Here is a 23,836-nt window from a genome sequence, read left to right on the forward strand (position 1 = left end):
TTTAGTAAAATAAATATGCTGTTAGCCCTTTATAATGATTTTTTAAAGTTTTAATTAAATCACAGTTTTATGAAGAAGGAACGACTTTAATAAGAATGAATATTTCAGTGGGCTCAGTTTTCTGAAATAGTTGAAGTATGTGGGACTTCACTTGAGTCACTTAGTCTTTCGTATTTTTTCCATACTTGATTCTGTAGTTGTTAGCTTATTAGATTCTTGCTTTTACTCTTAGAGGTATTAAGATAGTTTGGCTGGTTGGTTTAAAGGGATAATGAAAAGGAATGAGGTTGTCAGGGTAATCTTGGAACTCTGAATAAAAGTTTGGGAATTACTTATGAGCTTTTTGGTCTTAAACAGGGGTATGTGGATGGCTCTGAAATGCAAAAACAAAGAGACTAGACTTAAAACAGCTTTGTGTATAATTGTTAATTGTTAGGATTCTTAGGTTTAGTGTTAATGGAGTTCTATCTGAGCTATTTGCCTTCAGCCAAAAGAATAGTCTGGCAGTGTATTCAGAGTAGATCTATACATTTTAATACAGCAATTCTCTTTGTTTCTTTCCTTCTCTCCACACACATTTTTTACCCTTATTTTTGCCCCTTCTTACCCCTCTTTTGGTGCCAACTATAATGGCACTTTACTTCCATTCAGGATGTGGGCAGGCATACAAGCAGCTGTGTCCAGAGCTGATAGCAAAATTGTTCTGTAGATCAGCCATCGAGATGCATTTGAGTGGTATGATTGGCAGGTTCTGTCCTCGAGAGCAAGTGTATCATCTCTGCACCAGGTTCAGCTGCCAGTCCTAGGAATCCAACCAAGTGGGCCAGTCACCCCAGCTCAGGCCAGTCACTTGGCTACTTAAGAGATTCCAGTATGTCAAAAGAGCCTGCAGGTAGTATTCTTAATATTTTTTGACCCCATATATCCCTTTATTTATAAATTAAGACTATTTGAAGGTATACAAACATATACAACTTGAGCTTAATATGGGATTCTTTCATACAAAGTTAATTTGGAGTTAGTAGTGAAGAAAGAGTTAGGTTGAGTATGTTAAAATTTGTCAAGTGTCAGGCTGAATCCATACCTCACAAAAAACATTTGTAAAGAAAATAAAGGAAATTTCACCATTTTTTAATATGTTTTTGTCAGGTTTACCTCGTGTATAGCCTTTTTTAACATCCTTAACGAGTTGAATGACTATGCAGGACAACGAGAAGTAGTAGCAGAAGAAATGGCGCACAGAGTTTATGGTGAATTAATGAGATATGCTCATGATCTGAAAACTGAAAGAAAAATGGTAATTATTGTTTTTATCCAGTTATATATAATATGAAATATTTTCACATAATTACTTTGCTTTTCAAAGTAATGTTTGTTCAGTATAAGCTGGTTTTCTGTTTCACTCAGTTTCTTCTAGCCGAAATCATTTTAAGATACTCTTGCTAATTTGTAATCTTTTTGGATTTAAGACCAAGATTTGATAACCTACAGCCCATGTGCCAAATTTAGCTTACTGCCAGTTTTTCTTAGTTCCCATGGGCTAAGAATGGTTTGTACATTTTGGATAGTTGAAAAGAAGATCAAAAGAATACTTCATGGTATGTGAAAATTGTATGAAATTCAAATTTCAGTGACTGTAAATAAAGTTTTATTGAAACAGGCCCATACTTATTCATTTATGCATTGCCTGTGGCTGCTTTTGATTATATCAGAAAAGTTGAATATTTGTAACAGAGACCACATGGCTTGCAAAACCTAAGATATATATCTGACCCTTTATAGAAAACATTTGTCAACCCTTAATTAGGACATATGTATTTTTCTAGAAATTATATCTGTTTTAAAGGTTGTGCTTACAGTATTCAGATAATACCTATAAAATGCATTTGTTTTGCTCTACTAATAATCTCTTCCTAAGTCTTGATATCAAGTTATATAATTAGTACCTTAAAAAAATTAAGCGAAAGCGTTTGGGTTTTTTAAAGACTTTTAGTATTTAAATGTAATTTTTTGTTTGTTTTATTTGTTTTTTGTTTTTTTTGTTTTTTTTTGGTTATGATCTTCAGCATCTTCAAGAAGGACGAAAAGCTCAACAGTATCTTGATATGTGCTGGAAACAGATGGATAATGTGAGTTATAGTGTCTTCATGCTTAACATAAAATTTTATAGACTAGCCCTAAATTCTCCTATGCTTCACATCTATTGAGTTGAATATTTCTCTATGTATTTATTCATTTTTAACATTGGTATAAAAAGAGAATGTGCATTTTGTTATTTTTTTCTGTATGGTTCTATACTTATACCAACTGTGTGGTCTTCAGATATCTGTAAATGTTTAGGAAAACAGTTTTTGACTTTGCAGTAGTTACTATAAACTATTGATAACAGGGTAGGAGTAATGGGGATATTAATAGTGATGTATCTTAGAAGACCATTTGACAGAGACTGAGAGGACTTAGATCGTAGTTGTACCTTTTATGATTTCTCTTGATTTCATCCTTAGAATATGAAAATTGAAGATTGTGGACTAGATTTGTGAAATGTTTCTTCCAGTTCAGTGATTCTATCATGAAAATGTTCCTAGTACTGGACTCCTGGTCATAGACCATTCAAATTATAGGAAAGAAAATACTTGATAGTATTTATGGATAAAATGATAAAAGTGCAATAATTATTTACTATAAAAACTTTCCAAAGGTACTTGCTAATGTGGTTTTTCTTAGATATTCTGGCATACAGTCATTTGAAAAACAATATGTCTGCATGGAACATTGTTGTCTCCTTTCCTTAAAATTCTCCGCCAAATGATGTTCTGTAGTACAAGATTAATATTCTTTTTGAACCCTCAGGTTCGCAAGCAGCTTACTCTTTACTTGCGTATTTTTATTATGGACACTGTATTCCTTGAAAATTATGCTAAAAGGAGTTTTTCATGTTATGTTAATCAGTTTAGTTTGTAATTGTTGGGAAAGGGACTTTTAAGTTTGAGATGAAAAAACCTCGTGTATATATGTGTTTTTGGCCATTTTTTCTTGTTTTAAAACCACATATTTAGGGGTGCCTGTATGGCTCAGTTGGTGAAGCGTCCAACTCTTGATTTTGGCTCAGGTCATGAACTCACAGTTTGTGGAATTGAGCCCTGCTTCGGACTCTGTGCTGACAGCACCGAGCCTGCTTAAGAGTCTGTCTCTGTCTCTGTCTCTCTCTGCCCCTTCCCTACACACACACGTTTCTCTCTCTCTCTCTCTCTCAATAAATGTTTTTTTAAAAAAACACATATTCAAAGCTTAGGTTAAATTTCTACTGTATGAATATCATTGATGTAAGATTCTAGGCACCAGTGCTGATTGAGAATTTTTAGTTCTATTAATAGTCTCTTTCATTTTTGTTTTCATTTTCATTCTAATTGGTTTTAACAAGACTTTTAGGGAGTGTTTACATTTATTAAATTTTAAATTACCTTAACTAGCATTCTTAGAATCTGCCACCTAATGAGTATGTGTGTGTTTTCATTTGCACATAATAACAGACTCCTACACTCGTGAGTCATTGGTCCCTTTAAAAACTTGTGTTGACACAAATTATTTTTGTTATGTGCTGACTTGCCTTTAGAACAATTGACAGGGGCGCCTGGGTAGCTCAGTCAGTTGGGTGTCCGACTTCAGCTCAGGTCATGATTCGCGGTTCGTGAGTTAGAGCCCCGTGTTGGGCTCCGTACTGACAGCTCAGAGTCTGGAGCCTGCTTCAGATTCTGTGTCTCCCTCTCTCTGCACCCCTCCCCTGCTTGCCCTCTGTCTCTCTCTCTCTGTCTTTCTCTATCTCTCTCTCTCTCAAAAATAAATAAACATTAAAATTAAAAAAAAAAAGAATAATTGACAGTTAATAAGCAAAAGTTATAGGGGTCACAAGAAAGAAGCATCAAAACAAAATGTGGGAATAATGTCTTTAAGACATTGATTAGCAATACCATTAAAGGTGAGTTCAGCTCAACTCGTATTTATTGGAGGCATCCTTGACATGTACTGAGTCCTGGTACAAAAGTGAATAGTGAAAAAAGTGATTAGTGACGTAGTCCTTATTTTTGTGGAGCCTGTGGTCTAGTGAGGGAGAAAATATAATTTCTGTGGAATTTGTCGAAATATGTGCAGGATCCCATTTCTTCTCTATCTTGTTTAATCAAGAAAATGAAATTGTAAGATTATTAATATTTTTGAAATTATTGAGAGGAGATTTAAAGAACTGGGAGAAATAAGCTAAATTAGTGACAGTATTGAAAATTGAGGAAAACAGTTTAAAAGACAGTTATGAACCACAGGATAATGAAAATAGGCCACCCTGGTATTAAAGATGGAGGGCAGAAGAGAATAGCCTGCAAAGAAGATTTTGAAGGAATGGTGAGAGATTAATATGAAAAAAGTACCAAAGATGCCAGGTCTATCGGTTAGTGGGTTTAGGTAACAAACAGAGCATGCAGATTTATAAGAACAGGGCTCAGAAATGGAGCAGTTCCAGAGTTGGTCCATAGCTCAGTCATGTCACTAAGGCTGCTTCTCCTCTCTGTGTCTACTTTGCCATCTTGACCACGTTGGCATTTTTCCTCAGGCTTGTCCCCTTATGGTCAGCAGTTGAATGAAGCAGCCAAGCACCACATCCTCATTTAGTTGCATGCAGAAGCAGGAAGAAGAGGGCATTTCTTTTCTAACTGTTCCTTTTTATCAGGGAGGGAAAACTTTCAGAAAAATCCCCAGCAGACTTTCTAATGGGTGCCTTTGACAGGATGAGATTATTTAACCATGCTCCAGATGTGGCAAGGATCAGCTATTTTCAGCTACACTGAGAGGTGGGCTTTTCTAAGAAAAACCTTTTTTTTTAAAGTTTATTTTGAGGGAGAGAGCATGAACGAGAGAGAGGGGGAAAGAGAATCCCAAGCAGGCTCTGCACTGTCATTGCAGAGCCCAGTGTGAGGCTCAGACTCACGAACTGTGAGATCACGATCTGAGCCACAAGAGTTGGACACTTAACCGACTGAGTCACCCAGACACCCCCAAAACAAACATGTTTTATGCAAAGGATCAATAATCAGAATGGGAGCAGGAAGCTAGAAGTTAGTGGAGTGGTTAGCACTTTTACATTTCTGAAGGAAGACAGTTTCCAACAGTTTCATACCCAGCCAAATTTTATCAGTTAAAAGTGTTGGTGAAGTTATTTTTGGCCATGGAGACTTAGCTCCCACAAATCTTCTAGGAAGCTACTGCTGAATGTGTTCTAGCAAAATAAGGAAATGAACCAAGAAAGGGGAAGGTGTGGAATTGGGAAATAGGAGATTGAAATCAAAGGAGAGGTAAAAGGAATCTGATAATGGTGAAGGGAAATTGCAGGGTAACAGCTATGTAGTAGGTCCACTTTGGTGTAACCAATCCAAATTTCAATAACCCAAATTTCAATAGGTCAAAGCCTTTGGAAGAGATCTCATCAAGAAAGTAAAATTTATAGAATTCTGAATATGTTTGAATTAACTGAGGACAGATTTAAAAAAAAATTTTTTTTAACGTTTATTTATTTTTGAGACAGAGAGAGACAGAGCATGAACAGGGGAGGGGCAGAGAGAGAGGGAGACACAGAATCTGAAACAGGCTCCAGGCTCTGAGCTGTCAGCACAGAGCCCGACGCGGGGCTTGAACTCACGGACCGTGAGATCGTGACCTGAGCCGAAGTCGGACGCTTAACCAATCAAGCCACCCAGGTGCCCTGAGGACAGATTTTTAAAGAACTGTGTAAACTAGAGTTGACTTAAAAGTACATTTACAAAAGTATGTAAAAAGGTACATTGAAAACTAAGCAAATTTAGTCTAGGAATTAAAAAAAAAAAAGTTTTGTTTGTTTTTTTCGGACAGCTCAGAGCCTGGAACCTGCTTCAGATTCTGTGTCTCCATCTCTCTGCCCCTCCCCCCCAATAAATATTTAAAAACTTTAAAAAGTATGCAAGAAAGGAAATATGGTATATATTGCATGGCTCTATTATGAGTAGCTTTTACCAAGTCGTAGCAATTTGTATTAAATAAAAAAAATTTTAAAGGCCGAGTTCTGGGCTAATGGTATTCCTGAGACACCTGGAACAAACAGTAGGAAACCACTTTGGAGGGACATTCCCACATCCCACCACAAGAAATAAAAACAAGCAAACACCAAAAACAACCAAATAAACATACAAAACCAAACACAAAACACCACACAAAGCAAAAAGTCCTCTGAAGATGAGCTTATAATAAATAATTACAAAATACATGTGATTTTTTTTCTTACTAGCAAAAGATGAAGTATATAATATTAACTCAGGCATGCCTATGATTTTTTTTTCCTTCACAGTCTGTAATGTCTGATATTTAAGTCACATGGGTTATTTGTAATACTAAAATTTCTTTCCTACTTTAGAAAAAATTTACTTTTAGTGTATAATTCTATACAGTGTACAGTGGCAACATTTTAAAGTTATGAGGTAAATTTTATTTCTTAGTGTGATATTTTAATTTTTTAAACAGAGTAAAAAGAAATTTGAAAGAGAATGTAGAGAGGCAGAAAAGGCACAACAGAGTTATGAAAGATTGGATAATGATACTAACGCAACCAAGGCAGATGTTGAAAAGGTAAGAAATAACCCAAACTGACTTTGATATAAAAATATTATTACTTGCATGTGGAGGGTAATTGTAATATTTGTATTGGTATTAGATTTCTCCAAGAGAAACACTACGTCTAAATCTAAAATATACAAATATTTGTGTACTTCAAATCACATGTTAGTCGGATTGTGTTTATTTTATTGTAATGTCTTAACTGCATTCAGAATGCATAGGAAAGATATAATTGCTATTGAGAATGAGTTTCTAAACTAAAAAAAAAAAAAAAAAAAAAAGAATGAGTTTCTATCCTATTCCAAAACAGAATAGGAAGTCTAAGGTATGTTGATGGGGTATGCAACTGGGGGTTGGGTAGTGTGCTTCCCTAACCTGACCCAAGGCAAAACAAGATAAAAGTGTCAGAAGTATGTGATGTTAGTTAGCTATTTATGTTTTTGTTTCATTCATTCTTTCATTCATTTTGGAAAACTGAACTGTTCGTCGCTGATTCTGGGCCAGATGTTTTATAACATAACTATTTGTAAGGATCAGCCCTTAACTACTGCTGCTTAGCTTTTCCTTCTTTGCTGTATGTTCTTTATCTTAGAACATTGGACATTTCAGAGGGGTAATTTTCTGCATTCCATTTTCTTTACCACTTAAAGCCATAAAATTATATAAAATTCAGATTACAATTATCTTAAAGTCCTTCTAGTATAACTTGTGAGAGTTTTATTTTTTTCTACCCTATTTCTTAATGACTTTTTATACCTCTAATGATAGTTAAGTCCCTTGTCATTGGAAATACACAGACTTAAGGCAGTTTGTTCTTTTTTTGATTTTTCCAACTCTAGCGTTTCCTTATATTGATCCCACTGATCGCTGTGTTTAGTTTTAGTTTCTTTGAGGTACTGGGAAAGTATTCTGTATTTTCTACATAAAGCTCTTTAGATATTCATAGCAGATTCTCTGTCCCTAGATGAACCATTGTATTTCTTTATTCTACTGAGGAAATGGCTTTAAGTCACTTTTCATTATGACTGTTTTCCTTTGGATACCTGTTAATTTGTCAGTATCCCACCTAAATTTTGTTAACTTCCAGTTGGATGTAATAATCCAGATAATGGTCTGATCAGTCCAGAGTTTGATTACCTCACTCATTTTGAACACCAAATTTATGTTAATTACGGCCTTATGTATATTGATTTTTTTTTTTTTTTTGAGCAACCACATTGTTTGGATGGACTCCCATTGGGTTTATGGTTAACCCCATGTCTTTTCACATATGGTGTGATATGAGAACATGTGTCTCATAACTTGTACTGTTGGTATTTTAGATGCGTGTGTACATCTGTATCAATTATTAGACTTAACTCTGCGGTTAAGATTTTTGGACCCTGATTTTGATCATCCATATATTCATTTCCTTCCTAGCATCATGTCATGCACATAATGTGTTATTATTATTTGATAAAAATGTGGATCACAACAGTTGCAAACACTGTTGTATACATGGGAGGCTTGCTTGCTGGTTGACACTCCTTAAAAACTCCTTTGACTTATTATCAAACATTGATTGGAATACATAGCTTAGGTACTAGGCAAGATAAGGGACTCTAACTGGACTCATTTAACTTATGTTTTTTATTTTGTCTATAGAGATCTCTTTAGAGACTAATTAGACATTATGAAATCTAGATAGAATATGTTAATAGTTTGACCTAACTTAAGAATTTTAATGTTTATAGTTTCCTTTTTATACTCCTTTGTTTGCAACCTCCTTACTTATTAGAGAATTAGGAAAACTTTGAGGATTTGCTTTAGGAACTATAGAGTAGAGGGATTCTGTTGTAAGTGACCTGTAGGAGAAAGGAACATAGTTTCAATTGAGCAATTACTGATAAAAGTTTTTAAAAAAAAAAGTGAAGAAGGAGCAAGCCTATTACTGATCTTTCTAAAGAAAAGAAAGGCAGTTGCATAACAATGTGAGTATACCATAACACTCCTGAACTGGTCACCTAAAAATGATTAAGATGGTCAATTAAGATGATATTGTGTGTTTTACAACAATTAAAAATAAAAAAAAAATTAATGTAATATTTAAAAAAAAAAGGCAGTTAAGTATGAAGCCCACAGGGGGGCTTCAGTTGTTCTAGTTTCTAGCTTTACACTCCTATATGCCCTGCTGGAACCTTTGCCCTAGGCTTTAGGAATCACAGCCAGTGACTTAGAACAGGAGCCGTTTCGCCTGACCATTGTGGGTAGGGAATAATTTGGATTCCTCTATTCCATCATAGTTTGTGGGAACAGGGAGAAAGGGGGAAGAAGTAAATGAATGTGTACTTAAGGTCCCAGAACTTCAAATGTATTTTTCTGTAGAAATACTTCGGGCTATGGTGTTTAGTTTCCATAGTACTTAAGTATTAGAATCTTCAAGTACACTGTAGATTAATTTTTTTTTTTTTTTTTTTTTGTGGGCTTCTCTATTATCTTGGCTACTAGGTATTTCCACAGGTCAGTTTGTTTCTGAGTTCAGAAGAACTAACTTGTGGACCTACTGTTAGAAGGTTAGAGACTACATTTTGTAGAAAATGGAATTAGAACAATAAAGTGTATTAATGTGTTTTACAACTTCCAGAGCACTCTCATATAACGATTGGTTCCTTGGAGCACTGTGAAAAATGGAGTTCAATTCTTTCTTTTTTTTCTTATTACATTAGAGTAATTGAGAAATTTACTTAGATTCCCCTCCAATAAATCTAGAATTAATGATTTTATGTTAGTATTCTAATGTTCTTACCAATGTAGATGATGCTGATGTGACCTATTCAAAAAGCATTTCTCTAAGAGCTTGAGATGAACAGAACTATATTCTAAATAATCATTCCTGAAAGTACCTTTGGTTTTGTATAGAGACTGAAATCATTGTTGACTATTACCATATCCAAAAATCATATATTTAATCATTAGTGTTTCACTGTGGTTCTGAGTTGCATATAAGTGGATCATGTTTTAAATGTTTTACTATAACTTGTTAACTGTCTAAAGTATTTCTATGGTGTTTTTCCTCTTCTGGTTAAGAGCATACTGTTGCAGGTCAAGCCATAATGTTGTCATTTGTTTAATTTTAAAAAGTCTGGATTTGGTAAGGAGAAACTTTATTTGAACAGATTATTGCAAAGGGAAGGACTGTTGCAAAAAGAGAAAAGGATTGCTGCAATAGGAGAGTGCTCTGTCCGTAAGATATGCAAGCATCTCCTTAAATTTTAAATGATACTAATAGTTGGAAAAAGTCTAGGTTTAGCATAACTTTTAGAAAAATGAATCAGGTATCATTTTGTTGTTGTTGTTATTTGTGTTGGTAATGATGTGGACCAATTTGTCTCTAGGCCAAACAGCAGTTGAATCTGCGTACACATATGGCTGATGAAAATAAAAATGAATATGCGGCACAATTACAAAACTTTAATGGAGAACAGCACAAACATTTCTATGTAGTGATTCCTCAAATTTACAAGGTAAAGTTTAGATATGTGAAATTAATCTAGTTTTAGAGTTGGAAGAGCTAGTCTTTTTATATGTGAAACTTTTAAATTTGAGGCATCAACCAGGATGTTTCTAGATTCACTAGTCATCAGGACTAGTGATAAGAACTTCTTTTATGATTATAGATTTGAAAAGTAAATTTTTCCTAACTTTGAAATTACGAATTTTCCTACTGAATAATTATTAGTGTAATAAACAGTCCAGTAAAACAATGACATTTTCTAGATAAATTTTAATACTGTATCATTGAGTATTAGGACATAGGGGGGATTCACTGGAATTGTTCTTGGTAAGCTGCTTACCTAGAATTGGGATGTAGCTTTTTGACACTATACCAGAGTTACTGGCATTACCCCAGGTGGCAGAAATAAATCTTATGAAATGTATTTGCTAGCCTGGTTTTTGCCTGCTTGTCTTCCTAGTTGCCAGATCGTAAATGTAATTCAGGCCGTGAGTTTGCTTACAAATTCCATCCGTCATCACTTGATGATAAACAGTTGCCAAACAGCCTGAGGTAAAGACCCAGAATTTATATGAGGGTTAAGTTATGTTACTGCTTATTCTAGAAAGAAGAGAAATTAGAGTAAAGGGATTGAAAAATGTTGAAAGTAGTATCTGGGAGAGCAGAGCTTATGTGGAAAGAGTTGTCAGCCCAGATATATTTTCTTTTTCGTTGTAAGGCAAATTAGCAGTACAATGGAAGCATAGTTAGAGATGGTGGCCTAGAGTGGGTATCATATTCCAGTCATTTAATCCAGAGCATCTAGCCTCATGACTAGCATCTAGTCATCATCACTCAGTGGTGCTTTTCTAGGCTCTCCAGCCAAGCTATTATGTTCTGGGGAGACCAAAACTGTGTTTTGTGCTTAATCCTTTTGTTTGAACCTTGCTATGGAGCAGTCTTGCCATTTTTTTTTTTCAGTGTTTGTTGATTTTTAAGAGAGAATGAGTGGGATGGCGCTGGAGGGTGGGGATGGGGGGGTGGTGCAGAGGGAGAGAGAGACACACAGAATCCTAAACAGGCTCCAGGCTCTGAGCCGTCAGCACAGAGCCCAATGTGGGGCTAGAATGTATAAACTACGAGATCACGACGTGAGCCGAAGTCAGACACTTAACTGACTGAGCCACCTAGGTGCCCCCAGTCTTGCCATTTTGTAATGCTGGGAACAGTTCCTTTGTGAAAATGTGGGTGTCAGAGTAAATCCACAAGCTTTGGGAAGTAGAGAGGAAAAGCTGGTATAAAGGCTGTGGGAGTGTGGGGACTTGAACAGTGTAGCTGTGTCCTAGGAGAAAAAGGTTAGTAGTGTCGGCAAATATTAAGGGTCAAAAATGCCTGTAAGTTATTTGGCTTCACTTGTCATAGCATAATTCTTAGGGGCATGTGCCAGTAAATTTTTGAATTGTGGGGATTCCATTGTATGTACCACTTTTACCTTTTGGCTTCCTGTTTTCATCTTGTATCCCCAATCCTTTGATAGTTACTGAGCAGTAGACTGACTGGTAGGTCTGAGTACCTGTTGGTATTCAGTCAACTATGGATCCTTAATCCAGTGAGATCTTACCAAAGTAATCTGAACTAATTTAAGGACTTAGAACTCTCAGATTTATATATGTTACAGGCTAATTGCTTAAAAAGAAAGAAAAAAAAACCCATCAAAATTCTGTTTTCGAGTGCAGCTTTTCCTGGAAGCATAGACAACTGCTCTGACTGAAGAATGGAAAGGTGGAGGTGGTACGAGGTAGGGAGCTGGTAGCCTGTTAGGGGATCCCTTTAGAATATTTGAAAACCAGTGTCACCTGGTTTAGGATGTGCTGAAAGGCTTGATTTTTTTTTTTTTCCCTTGTGTTATGTAACAAGTCTCAGGTTTTAAGTGCTGTAAGACTGTTGAAAAGGTATTAACAACAGTGTGACTGTTAGTGTAGAATCCTAATTTGGGGGGTGGGGTTGCATCAGAATGAAAAGAAAATTTAATATTCCCTTTTTTAAAAAAAATTCTGATTATTAGCAACTACAAGAAATGGATGAACGAAGGACTATTAAACTCAGTGAGTGTTACAGAGGATTTGCAGACTCAGAACGCAAAGTTATTCCTATCATTTCAAAGTGTTTGGAAGGAATGATTCTCGCCGCAAAATCAGTTGATGAAAGAAGAGTAAGTGCTATATAATTATATTTGAATAAATGTATTTGGTTTGCATATGCAGTTTCAGTTGGTGAAATGAATTGGGAAAGGGGTGAAGTAATTGATGGGTAGCTGATTATACTTTATATTCTGTAGAAGTCTGGCAGTAGATTGGACTGCTTTGGGCTTTTTTTTTTTTCCCCATGTTTATTTTTAAGAATGAAAGAGCGTGAGCAGGGGAGAGGCAGAGAGAAAGGGAGACACAGAATCCGAAGCAGGCCCCAGGCTCTGAGCTGTCAGCACAGAGCCTGACATGGGTCTCAAACTCATGGAATGAGAGATCATGACCTGAGCCGAAGTCAGATGCCCAAACGACTGAGCCACCCAGGCACTCAGTGGACTCCTTTGGGCTTTTAAGACTGTTCTGAACACTAAAATTCTAGTTGTTTTGAAAGAAAATTTTAATCCTTCCTTTTCCCCTGACTAAATTTTCAGTTCTACTCCAAGAGTATAACACAACCTGTGAACTGTAGGTTACAAACTGTGTTGTACTCTTATTCTAGTGAAAGTTTAGAGAAAGAAATAGATATAAAGTTACTATAAGAATTGCTTTTTAATGGAAGAGTTGGCACTTGAACTGTGGGTAGTGTATGGAGTAATGGGCAAAAAGAAAGGGCAGTAGAAGGAACAGCATAGCCCTGCTCCCCTTGAGAAAGTATATCCACTAACCTGTCTTAATTAAGGTCTAGCAAGAATCTTGTACCTGGTCATTTCTCAATAAATGTTGATTGAGTGACCAGAAAGGGTAGTTGGCAGAAATTTATGTTATGAAGAAGGAGCAAGAGAAGAGAACCAGTGTTGGGGGAGTGCTAAATATATACCACATATTTTAGTCTTCGTAGCAAGTTGGTATTATATTAATGAGGATTTTTTTCTGTAACAAGTAGAATTTTGACTTGAATTTTAAAAATAAAAGGATTTTAGGGTTCTTTAATCAGAAATTCAGAAGTACATTTATATTTCAGTATGGCTGGTTACAAGGTTACAAATGTAGTTAGGTCCCTTCTCTCTCATTCTTCTCATCCTTTAGCAAGTGATTGGTAGGGTGGCGTTAATGACAAAACTAAGGTGTGACTTAACAAATAACTTTTGACTAAATGACAGGAAAAATGTACAATGAACAGAAATAGGGAATAAAAGAGAAGGGTTTTAAACAGGAGGAGTTTATAAGAGGTAAAGTATTCTGTTTGAAAATAATGAGTTTAAGGTGTCAGAAGAACATTTGGACAGTGGTATGTACTTCCAAAGACAATATATAGTATAGTTATGTGAGTTTTAAAGTTTTAGGGGAAATAGAACTTTATATTTTTAAAGTTGCTTTTTGTATTTAATATTGTTTGTCAGATCTTTCTCCATTGTTCAGTTAACATTCCCAACTGTCTTCAGTATATTTTATCTTTTCCCCTGTTGGATGCCTGAAAGCCTTTCTACCTCTTACTCTTTTACATAGATGCCTTTTCCCCTGTTTCAAAGATCAACTTTTTGTAGATATCCTATAAAGCAAAAAGCCTTTTTCCTCTGAAACTTCTTAGAATTTCTACTTGAGAATAACCTCTTCCTGTATTCCTTTTGTCAGTTAGATCTTTCTTATCAACTAACTTGTCCTCAGATGAATTTCAGTGGGTTGAAGTTGTGGAATGAAAACACTTCATGAATATTACGAACTAATAAAATGTTAATTTGATTATAAATTCGTATTTTATTGGGATTAAAATATTTAAGGCTTATTACTAATCCACCAGAAGAAATTATTCACTTTAACCTTTAATTATTATCTGTAGAATTATTTACTTTAAATTTTTGTTGGTTGTTTCCTTGAGTAAATTTTTAACAGCTAACAGTATTAAAAATAAATGAAATGATTTTAAAAACATATTTCTTATGTGTAGGACTCTCAAATGGTAGTGGACTCCTTTAAGTCTGGATTTGAACCTCCAGGAGATTTTCCATTTGAAGATTACAGTCAACATATTTATAGAACCATTTCTGATGGGACTATCAGTGCATCCAAACAGGAAAGTGGGAAGATGGATGCCAAAACCACAGTAGGAAAGGCCAAGGGCAAGTTGTGGCTCTTTGGAAAGAAGCCAAAGGTAAAAGTCATGAAATTCCTCTATGCTAATAATTTTATTTTAGTGTGTCATTTAAATCAATGTAGGTGTTGAGTGGATAATGGCTTACTATTAATAGAGAATAAGTATTTTTATCTGAATGATTCAGTTAACTTTTCACTTATTAGAAACATAGTTTTGTATCTTAATAGTAAAAATTATTTCTGGAGTTAACATTTGACCACCACTTAATGAGTAAAAATGTTAAATAGTTGTTAATACCTCTTGAATTATATGCTTTTGAAATTTCACTTGTATGCAGTTTCAATCAGAATTTCTAAGGAAACGTTGTGATCTAACTATAAGACCACCAAAATTGCAGTTCTCTATTAGAATGAATGATTGACTATAGCAATAATAAATGTCACATTAGGTCTTATAGATCGTACTAATGAAGTTATTTTTATCATCCATGTGAATGTTTAATGGGAGGGGCCCAATGTTTGTGGTTATTTGAAGTTTAAAAATCTCCAGTTTACTAAGAGAATCTCTCTTAACTTCTTGTTGGAACCCATTTTTTGATGTGCTGTATATGTTAGATAAATCTAGTTCAGCAGCATGAGCAAATGGAATAGATGAGTGCTTAATCCTACCAATTTAGTGCTTATAATAGTGTATCTAGTATGGGAATAGATATGTACTTTTAATCTGATATGCTCTATTTATTAAAGTATAGGTGACTTTAATTCATTTTTCTGATCTAGACATAAAATGCAGATAAATTTAACTCATACCTATTAATCTCTTCAGAAGTACACTTATAATTAACTCAAGCATTATTCATGCTTTTAATATTTTCCAGGTGAGAAGTTGAGAGGTGAGACTTTTTTTTTTAAGTCAAATCAGAGTAGACAGGAAAGCTTAGAAAAACCAGGACTGCTGAAGTTTTTTTTTTTTAAATGAGGTGCAATGAAGATGAAATAGAAACAGTCTGAGAGAAAAACCACAAATGTAATGAAAACTTTTTGCCTATTTGTGATAATAATTAGTTGCAGTTTTAATATATATTATCTATTTAGATAACTTTACCTGTAGCTGTTGCCTTTATCTCTGACAAGTGCAGGTTAAGTATAACCAGTTAGGTAGTGCTAATGTTCTAGAAATTAGAAGAGAATTTTTTTTATGTAGGTCATATTGCTTTCTCTGACATTATAATTTGTGTACTCTATATTTTTAATGTCATTTTGTAAAAAGTGATCAAATGAAATGGTACATTTCTTAAAGTAAATTTGACTTCTTAAAATGACCGTTTTGGCAAAACTATGTTAATATTCTTATAACATTTTTATAGAAAACTTTGAGATTTATTTTGTGAAAAGTATGTTGCCAAAAATAGAATTTTCATTTAGGAGAAAACTATGCACATTTGGCTTATTGATTCCTTTCTTTATTTCCATATTAGCCACAGTCCCCACCCTTAACCCCTACTAGTTTATTCACATCCAGTACTCCTAATGGGTCCCAGTTTCTCACATTCTCCATTGAGCCCGTGCATTATTGTATGAATGAAATAAAAACAGGGAAGCCCAGAATTCCTTCTTTCAGAAGTCTCAAAAGAGGGGTAAGTTTAATAATGGGTTAAAATGCATGATGGCCTATTGTGTGTGTAGTGTGGCTTTTAATACTCTCCACCCTCATTATAAGGCTCTCTCCTGTAAATATGTAGTTTAAAAAGACCACAGAATTAAGTATAGCTGCCCTCAAGTTAAAAATAACTCCTCTTTATAACATTTGAAATGCGCAACCATAAAAGAATGGTATTATAAAGAGGGTGCTGGGTACAATCATATTAGCTATTTTTTTGTTTATGTGAAATCATATGTCCACCATTGTCTTGTAATGTATTTACATTTTTAAGACTTTCAGTAATTTGTCACTGCAGTTAACTCATGCAATACTTTGTCACTAATGATGACTTCTGCCAATTTATAAAGTATTTTGTTGTCTATAAAAAAATCAAATTCAATTTTTAATTTCCCTACTTTTAGAAGTATAAAACATAGTTTCCAGTAGTTAAATAAGAAATTAAAGATAGGCATGTTAAATATCAAGATTCTAGATCATATTAAGATAATACATTAGAAGATATTTTGTAAATTATTTGCCTATAAAATACTAGATATTACTGAGTAATGTTTACATGGCATTTGTGTTCTTGAGCTTAAAAAAAAAGTATTTTTTTACCAAAATATTTTTTTTTAATTGCCCAGTCTTTGGTATTTACTTAAAACTAAAGTTATTCTGTAAATGAAAAATTTTAGAATTATAAAAATCAAATATCAAGCTATTTTTTAGCAACACCTATTATACTACTGATAAATAGTAGTGTTATTCCATTATGTTAGTGAAACTAATTTCTCTTGTTTATATTTGATTTTAAGGATGTGCTTGTAATATTCATAGCTCATAGTTTAGATATATTTATGAAATTTGAACATTTGTTTGGACATATGAAAAACATAGGTGTGATAGCCCACAGATGAGAACTCAATCTATCAGTGCCATTAAAAAATCTAATCATTAACAGTGATACACTATAGTTGGGCTTACTCTTGTTCTTGCCATTCTTCCCCCACCTTCCCTCTTCCTCCCTTCCTCTCTGCCTTCCTGCTTGCGTTCTTTTTCGATTCTTTTCTTCTCTGTCTAGTCTGATTTAATTACCTTCTGTAGCCTTTTCTACAAATTGCTTCAGTTGAGTTTCTCTTTTGGCCACATGTAGAACAAGATATATTCATTTAGGGCAAGATGACATTATTTGCATTTTCATTAAAACACTGTGACAACCTGAAGTGATGTCAGTAATGCAGTAGACATGTTCTAGTATATGATGTCCCTTTTTGGACTTCCTTTTTTCCTATACTGTCATGAACATTTTTACATCTATCTTACCTACTTCTGTGTTGAATGATGATATAGGTAATTAATGATATTCTGAAAAGCCAGTAGGAATGAGTCTGTGTTATACAGTACAGATAACCTGTATTCATTTTTAAAAGCCCTTAACACTTGTTAGAAACACTTAAGAAATCATTAGGGATTTTCTTTTGCCTGACTTAGGAGGGCAGAATTCCCATCTTTCTTCTCTATGATGATTTAGATTTTATTAAATATTCTGCTGTTATGAAAAATGACTGTTTAGCAGCTATATTTTTGTAATTGTTTCTGTATCTTACACATTGAGTCTACCAGATCCAGTTAACAGTAATCTATACAGTATAGTTATAGAGATATCAAATAGTTGTGTGAAATTTAGGCAGTTAGAACTGTGAGCCTTGGAGAGAGAAGTTTAAATATGTGACCTCTTCATTTTTGTTGAATAAGTTATAGGTGGAATTATAAAATCTACATTTTATAAAATTGTAGAACTTAAAAGTATCTGCTTAGTTATTATTTGTCTTATTTCCACTTACTGCTTTAGTTTTAAATATTAGAACATTGTTTTGGGGGAGCCAGTTCCAGAAGGTCAAAATCCTCCTACTTTTGTTATTACTTACCGTACCAAAGGAGAAAAAGCAATATGTAAGGTAGAAAATATGACAGATAAATTGACTAGGATATTGGAGGATAGAGCAGAAAGGAAAGTTTATTACAATCTTGGCATTGACATTTTTTTTTTTTTTTTTTTTTTTTAGTGTTTATTTTTGAGACAGAGAAAGACAGCATGAGCAGGGGAGGGGCAAAGGGAGAGGGAGACAGAATCTGAAGCAGGCTCCAGGCTCTGAGCTATCAGCACAGAGCCTGACATGGGGCTTGAACTCATGAACCACAAGATCATGACCTGAGCAAAGTCGGACGCTTAACTGAGCCATCCAGGGGCCCCGACATTTTTCATTTTGATTGGTATTTAGTAGTTTATCAGATTCTATTTCAAAATTAACCTATGGAGATATTTTTCTTCCAGTTAAGAATTTTCTCAATATAGGAAAATCCAAAAAGAAGAACTTCTTAAAAAATAATTTATATTTTTATTTTTATTTTCATTAAAAAAATTTTTTTTTACTGTTTTTGTTTTATTTTTGAGAGAGAGAGAAAGAGAGAGACAGACAGACTGTGAGTGGGGCAGGGGCAGAGAGAGAGGGAGACAGAATCTGAAGCAGACTCCAGACTTTGAGCTGTCAGTAGAGAGCCTCACGTGGGGTTGGAACTCAACAAACCGTGAGATCATGACCTGAGCCAAAGTCAGACGCTTAACCTACTGAGCCACCCAGGTGCCCCTAAATGTTTTTATTTTTGAGAGAGAGAGAGAGTGAGCAGGGGAGGGGCAGAGAGACTTAGAAAGAGAATCCCAGGCAGGCTCTGCACTGACAGTAGAGAGCCCAATGCGGGGCTCAAACTCAAGAACCATGAGATCATGACCTGAGCAGAAGTCAGATGCTTAACCTACTGAGCCACCTAGGCTGCCCAAAAAAGAAGAGAAGCTTTAAGAAGCTAGGTTTTTTTTTGTTGTTTTTTTTTTAAACATGGATTTACATGTCAGTCCATTCACTTACAAAATAAGTCTTAAGGTATTTTGGGGGGAAATTTTTGTTTTTTTGTTTTTTGTTTTTGTAAAAGGACCTGTGCATACAAATTGGTGTAGAATAAAGCAAAACTGAGAGAGAGAGAATTCTCTTATTTTTAATGTTTATTTTTGAGAGGGTGCAAGTTGGGGAGGGTTAGGGAGGGGAGAAAAGAGAATTAGAAGCGGGCTGTGCGCTGGTAGTCTGACAGCAGCAAGCCTGATTTGGGGCTCGAACTCTTAAACCGTGAGATCATGACCCAAGTCAAAGTCAGACACTCAACCAGCTAAGCCACCCAGGTGCCCCAAGTCTTAAGGATTTTTAAAGCTGATGAGTTGTACCATTCAAATCAGAAACTGTTGTTTTGAACTATGTTTGCTACGTTTTTTGTTAATATTATATTTTTAAAATATTTATTTTTGAGAGAGCATTAGCGGGGGAAGGGGAGAGAGAGAGAGAGAGAGAGAGAGAGAGAGAGAGAGAGAGAGAAGAGAAAGAGAGAGAGAGAGAGAGAGAGAGAGAGAGAGAGAGAGAGAGAGAGAGAGAGAGAGAGAAAGAGAAAGAGAAAGAGAAAGAGAAAGAAAGAATCCCAAGCAGGTTCTGCACTGTCCTGGGTGAGCCTGACATGGGGCTCAAACTCACGAACTGTGAGATCATAACCTGAACTGGAATCGAGAGTCGGATGCTTTTAACCAACTGAGCCACCCAGGCGACCTATTGTTTTTCCTGAATATCTGCTTTTGGCTTTCTAAAAAATTATAATTTTTCTTTTTTTTTTTCTATATAAAGTTCCTAATATTTTTAAGGATCTAAGAAATGTTATATTGGACCAGTGTTTTTGAATTTGATGGTTGATACCGTTAGACCTTTTCTGAGGGATGATGGTGTATAATTTTCCTTATGTGAAATCAGGAGCTAACCATTAATGGATAATTGGTGCACACCTCAACTTAACTATTTAATATACAAACAAATATTTTTTACTCTATAACTGTTTCATTTGAGATTGTTGGGTAATCCTTTTTTTTGGAAGTAGATTTATCTAGCAATAACAAGTCCATATTATCTGTCTAAATTATTCATGGTCTGAAAGACTTCATAGTCATATTTGTAAGCTTTTTATTTATTCAAATACAGTTATCAGTATTTTCCTATCTTTAAAAGAAATCTAATAATTTTAATAATTTATATTTTTATATTTAAAATCTAATCATTTTAATTGCCTAATTTCCTTTTTTAGTTCCCTTGTGTATTAAGGTATGGGGGTATGTGAAATTTTCTAGTTATAGGTACATGATAATTGTATATGAGAGGAAGATATTTATGTATTGAACATGACTTACTTAAAAGAAAACTTGAATATTTTTCTAATATTTTACAAAGAACTTGAGTTTTTTGTATCCCTAAATCTAAGGTTAGTGTACCATAAATTAATTTTATAATTGATATAAAACTAGACTAACTAAAACCTGAACCATTCGATATTTCAGTTATAATTATCTTAATGTTTTCTCTGAAGCATATTAATACATAAACTGGAAAAATAATTTTTATTTCACTTAGAAATTTAGCTGGGGAAAATTATAAAAGATAAATTCAAATACTCTACATGTTTTGTTTCTTGTGCTGTATATAATTTTGTCTTAATAACATTAAAGAAGACCATGAATATCTTTTTAAAACTTAAACTTGTTAACCTTTTTACCAGGAATTTTGTGATCCTAAAATAAGTTGTGCTTTTTGTTCCCTGAAACTACTGACAGTCTAAAGAATGTTAAGCTTAATTGGAAAGCTAATGGATAGCAAATGTCATCTTTCTTATCATCATAACCATTAATATATATAGCCAATTCATTGGAGATAAGGGGTAGATATTTTTGTCAGTTATTTATTAAAGTTCATATTTTTTATGTGAAATTCTTCTACCTGACATCCCCCTTCTTTAAACATCGTGATTTAGAAAACAGGGAAAAATAAAAATTTTAGAGGTTGCAAGCCATGAATGAATGAAGATTAATTGAAGATTAGCTTTGTAAAGCCAAATTGCATATTACGGGTCACAAGGAGTGTGTGTGTGTGTGCGTGTGTGCATGGACACGTGTGCACACGTGTGTTTACTTGGTATGTTTGGTAGATGCATTGCCAGTTGCAGAGCCGTGCTAACCCACCTCATGTGGGACGGACACACACAGACACACACACACCATTAGTGTATATATGTGTGGTACATACCACACGAGTAGTATATGTACTGTATGAGAGCACTCTGGCTATATCCTTTTATATTTTCAGAAAGAAAAATTTTATCTAGTTTTCTTTCTAAAAATTGACGTTATATTTTTAGTGTTGCTTATTGAGCATATGGATTTCAGAAAAACTGAAAAGTAGACACTCTGTCTTCAAAGCAACATTCAACGCATGTATTTGTGTCTGTTAAGAAATATGTATGGGAAACTTGAATCTGGGTGACTCATTGTTTTGATAATGTGTTTCTAATGTGTCTGTACATTTTTAAAAAAAACCTTATAACTAAGGTAGAAATGTTACCCTTGACATATTTAAATTCAAAAAAGTGTTTTGAACTATAGCAGTTCCTGTGATGCCAGTTTGTTTAATGCATTGGGAAGAGTTTTTCATTTTTTAATACTTCATAGAAGAGTTTTTCAAATGGCTAATATTGGATTTTTATATTTAGCTCTTCAAATATTAGTATTTAGAGAATGAAGAACTATAAGTAAAATCCACTTACGGAGAATTTCTATTTACTTTTAAGTTTTTGTTGCATTTAGAAAATATCTGCCCATTATCATCAGTGTATTTTTTTTTTTTTTTGCAAGTAATTTACTTTCCCCAAAATGTGCTTAAAATTGTTTTTCTGGCATAATTGTTTGGATTGTGAAATGTTCATGATTTATTTTAATATTGTAAAAAAAAAAAGTATAAGTTATTGCATCTTCTGTATTGATTTCATGTGAATAATTTACCATTTCTTTCTGTTTTCCATTGAACTATTCAGTGGTCGGTGAAGATGGTAAGCCTTATGTGCTGATCTATATACTGTGCCAACATTAAATAATCTCAAAACTTTTTTTTTTTTTTAAGTTTATTCTGAGAGAGAGAGAGAGTGAGCGAGCGAGCGAGCATGAGCTGGGGAGGGGCAGATAGGGAGACAGAGGATTCCAAGCAGGCTCCATGCTGTCAGCATAGAGCCTTGTGTGGGGCTCAAACTCCCAAACCACAAGATCATGACCTGAGCTGAAATCAAGAGTCAGACACTTCACACCCAGGTGCCACTCAAAACATTGTGGTTTTTTTTTTTTTTTTTTTATTCAGACTAAGTAGTAAGGTATGACCTTACATTTTCACCTTGTATGTGTCTTTTCTTGTTATAATATGATCCATAGTCCAACATATGCCAGTATTTCTTGATGCCATAAAATTCTAAAATAATATGGTTAACTTTAATCAACCTATTAAGTTCCTAAATGTTACTGAGTGGAGTCCTTGTCATGTTACAGAGCATAAAATTATAGTTAATCATTAAGTTACATGGTAGAACAAAAGTTCATATTTTTACACAAGGAAAATTAAAAATGATTTTTAATGTCTTTTAAAAAGATTGTATACATGTTATTTGTAGTTTATCACAAGAATCATTAGATTTTCAAAATAGTAATAAAGAAAATTTCCTACTAATTTCATTAGAGAGTCAGTACTTTCTTCTGTAGTACTGAATGGGAATAAAAGCACACATAATCTAAATATAGTATGTGCTTGCGCAGTTGTGGGTGAGAGAGAGAGAGAGAGAGAGAGAGAGTGTGTGTGTGTGTGTGAGTGAGTGAGATGGTCCTTTATACATTTCAATCACATTAATGGAACTACATTGTGAAGACCTAACCCCCAAATCATTGGGGGTTGCATAGTTTCTTATTTTTAGAAAGTAGACCACTCTCTTTCAGACCAGTTTCTTTCAGACTTTCAGTTTAGCCTTTTTAAAATGTATTCCCTTGTAGTAGAAGTTGTCAATAAATACCTCACAGGTCTTTATATCCATTGGAAATAGAGTGTTTAGCTCTCAAATTCTATAAAAGAATAGGTTATGTCAAAATGGGATATTATAAATGCTTTCATACCTACTGTTACTAAATTTGAGAACAAGGTTTGATTAGGGGTAAGTGGGAAGCAGGCAGGTTTACTTACAGGTAATTGTGAGTTTATTATAATAATACCAAAAAATACCCACATTGAAATATATTTCTTTACTTCACTAGATAGTTTTTCAAAATTTTAAGAAATATTTAAATATATAGATTAAAAGTTTTATCTTTGGCACATATATAATACTTTTCAAAACCTACATCTGAAGTTAGATTAAAACCGACAACTTACATTAATAATTGACCACTAAATTTAAAGGCACCTTGCTTAGGAAATTCTGCCATTCATTTATTTAGGTCAGATTTGGTTGATTGACATTTTATTATTTCTGCTACTTGGTAGATAAAAAAAACCAAAGCCACTTAGACAAGATGCCCTATTTTTTAAGGTGAGCTTGTTGAATATCCATAATGTATAGGCCACTTGGGGAAAATTCTGGAGATTCTGTTACTAATGAAATGTTAACCTTTGATCATGGTTCCATCCTAAGAGTGAGTTTTCTCTTTTTTTAAAAGTCAGGGAAACATTCTTCTAGATGGTGAAATAAAGCTACTAAGTATGTGATAGGCATAAATGGCCCAGAGAGCAAGGATGAGTTTCATTTCAACAATACTTTAAAAATTGAACTGGCATATTCTTCAAATCACCATTTAATTTTCTTTTAATTTTTTTTTTTTAACGTTTATTATTGAAAGAGAGAGAGCGTGAGCAGGGGAGGGGC

General features: G+C 34.1%; 1 protein-coding gene across 4 annotated transcripts in view; it reads left to right on the plus strand.

The window, feature by feature from the left end:
• FNBP1L (formin binding protein 1 like) overlaps positions 1 to 23,836 on the plus strand; it is a 124,219-nt gene that overhangs the window by 87,082 nt on the left and 13,301 nt on the right. For 3 of the 4 annotated variants that reach the window (XM_023258912.2, XM_023258914.2, XM_006934916.5), the window contains 6 exons: positions 1,150 to 1,297; positions 2,067 to 2,129; positions 6,541 to 6,645; positions 10,008 to 10,136; positions 12,171 to 12,317; positions 14,237 to 14,440. In XM_023258912.2, the coding sequence (XP_023114680.1) occupies positions 1,150 to 1,297; positions 2,067 to 2,129; positions 6,541 to 6,645; positions 10,008 to 10,136; positions 12,171 to 12,317; positions 14,237 to 14,440 (796 nt within the window). Of the gene's footprint in view, positions 1 to 1,149; positions 1,298 to 2,066; positions 2,130 to 6,540; positions 6,646 to 10,007; positions 10,137 to 12,170; positions 12,318 to 14,236; positions 14,441 to 15,860; positions 16,020 to 21,973; positions 21,989 to 23,836 lie in introns of all 4 variants that reach the window. The other variant, XM_023258915.2, reaches the window with a different exon arrangement.

The sequence above is a fragment of the Felis catus genome, chromosome C1 (assembly GCF_018350175.1).
Source record: "Felis catus isolate Fca126 chromosome C1, F.catus_Fca126_mat1.0, whole genome shotgun sequence".
In the NCBI taxonomy this organism is placed as follows: Eukaryota; Metazoa; Chordata; class Mammalia; order Carnivora; family Felidae; genus Felis; species Felis catus.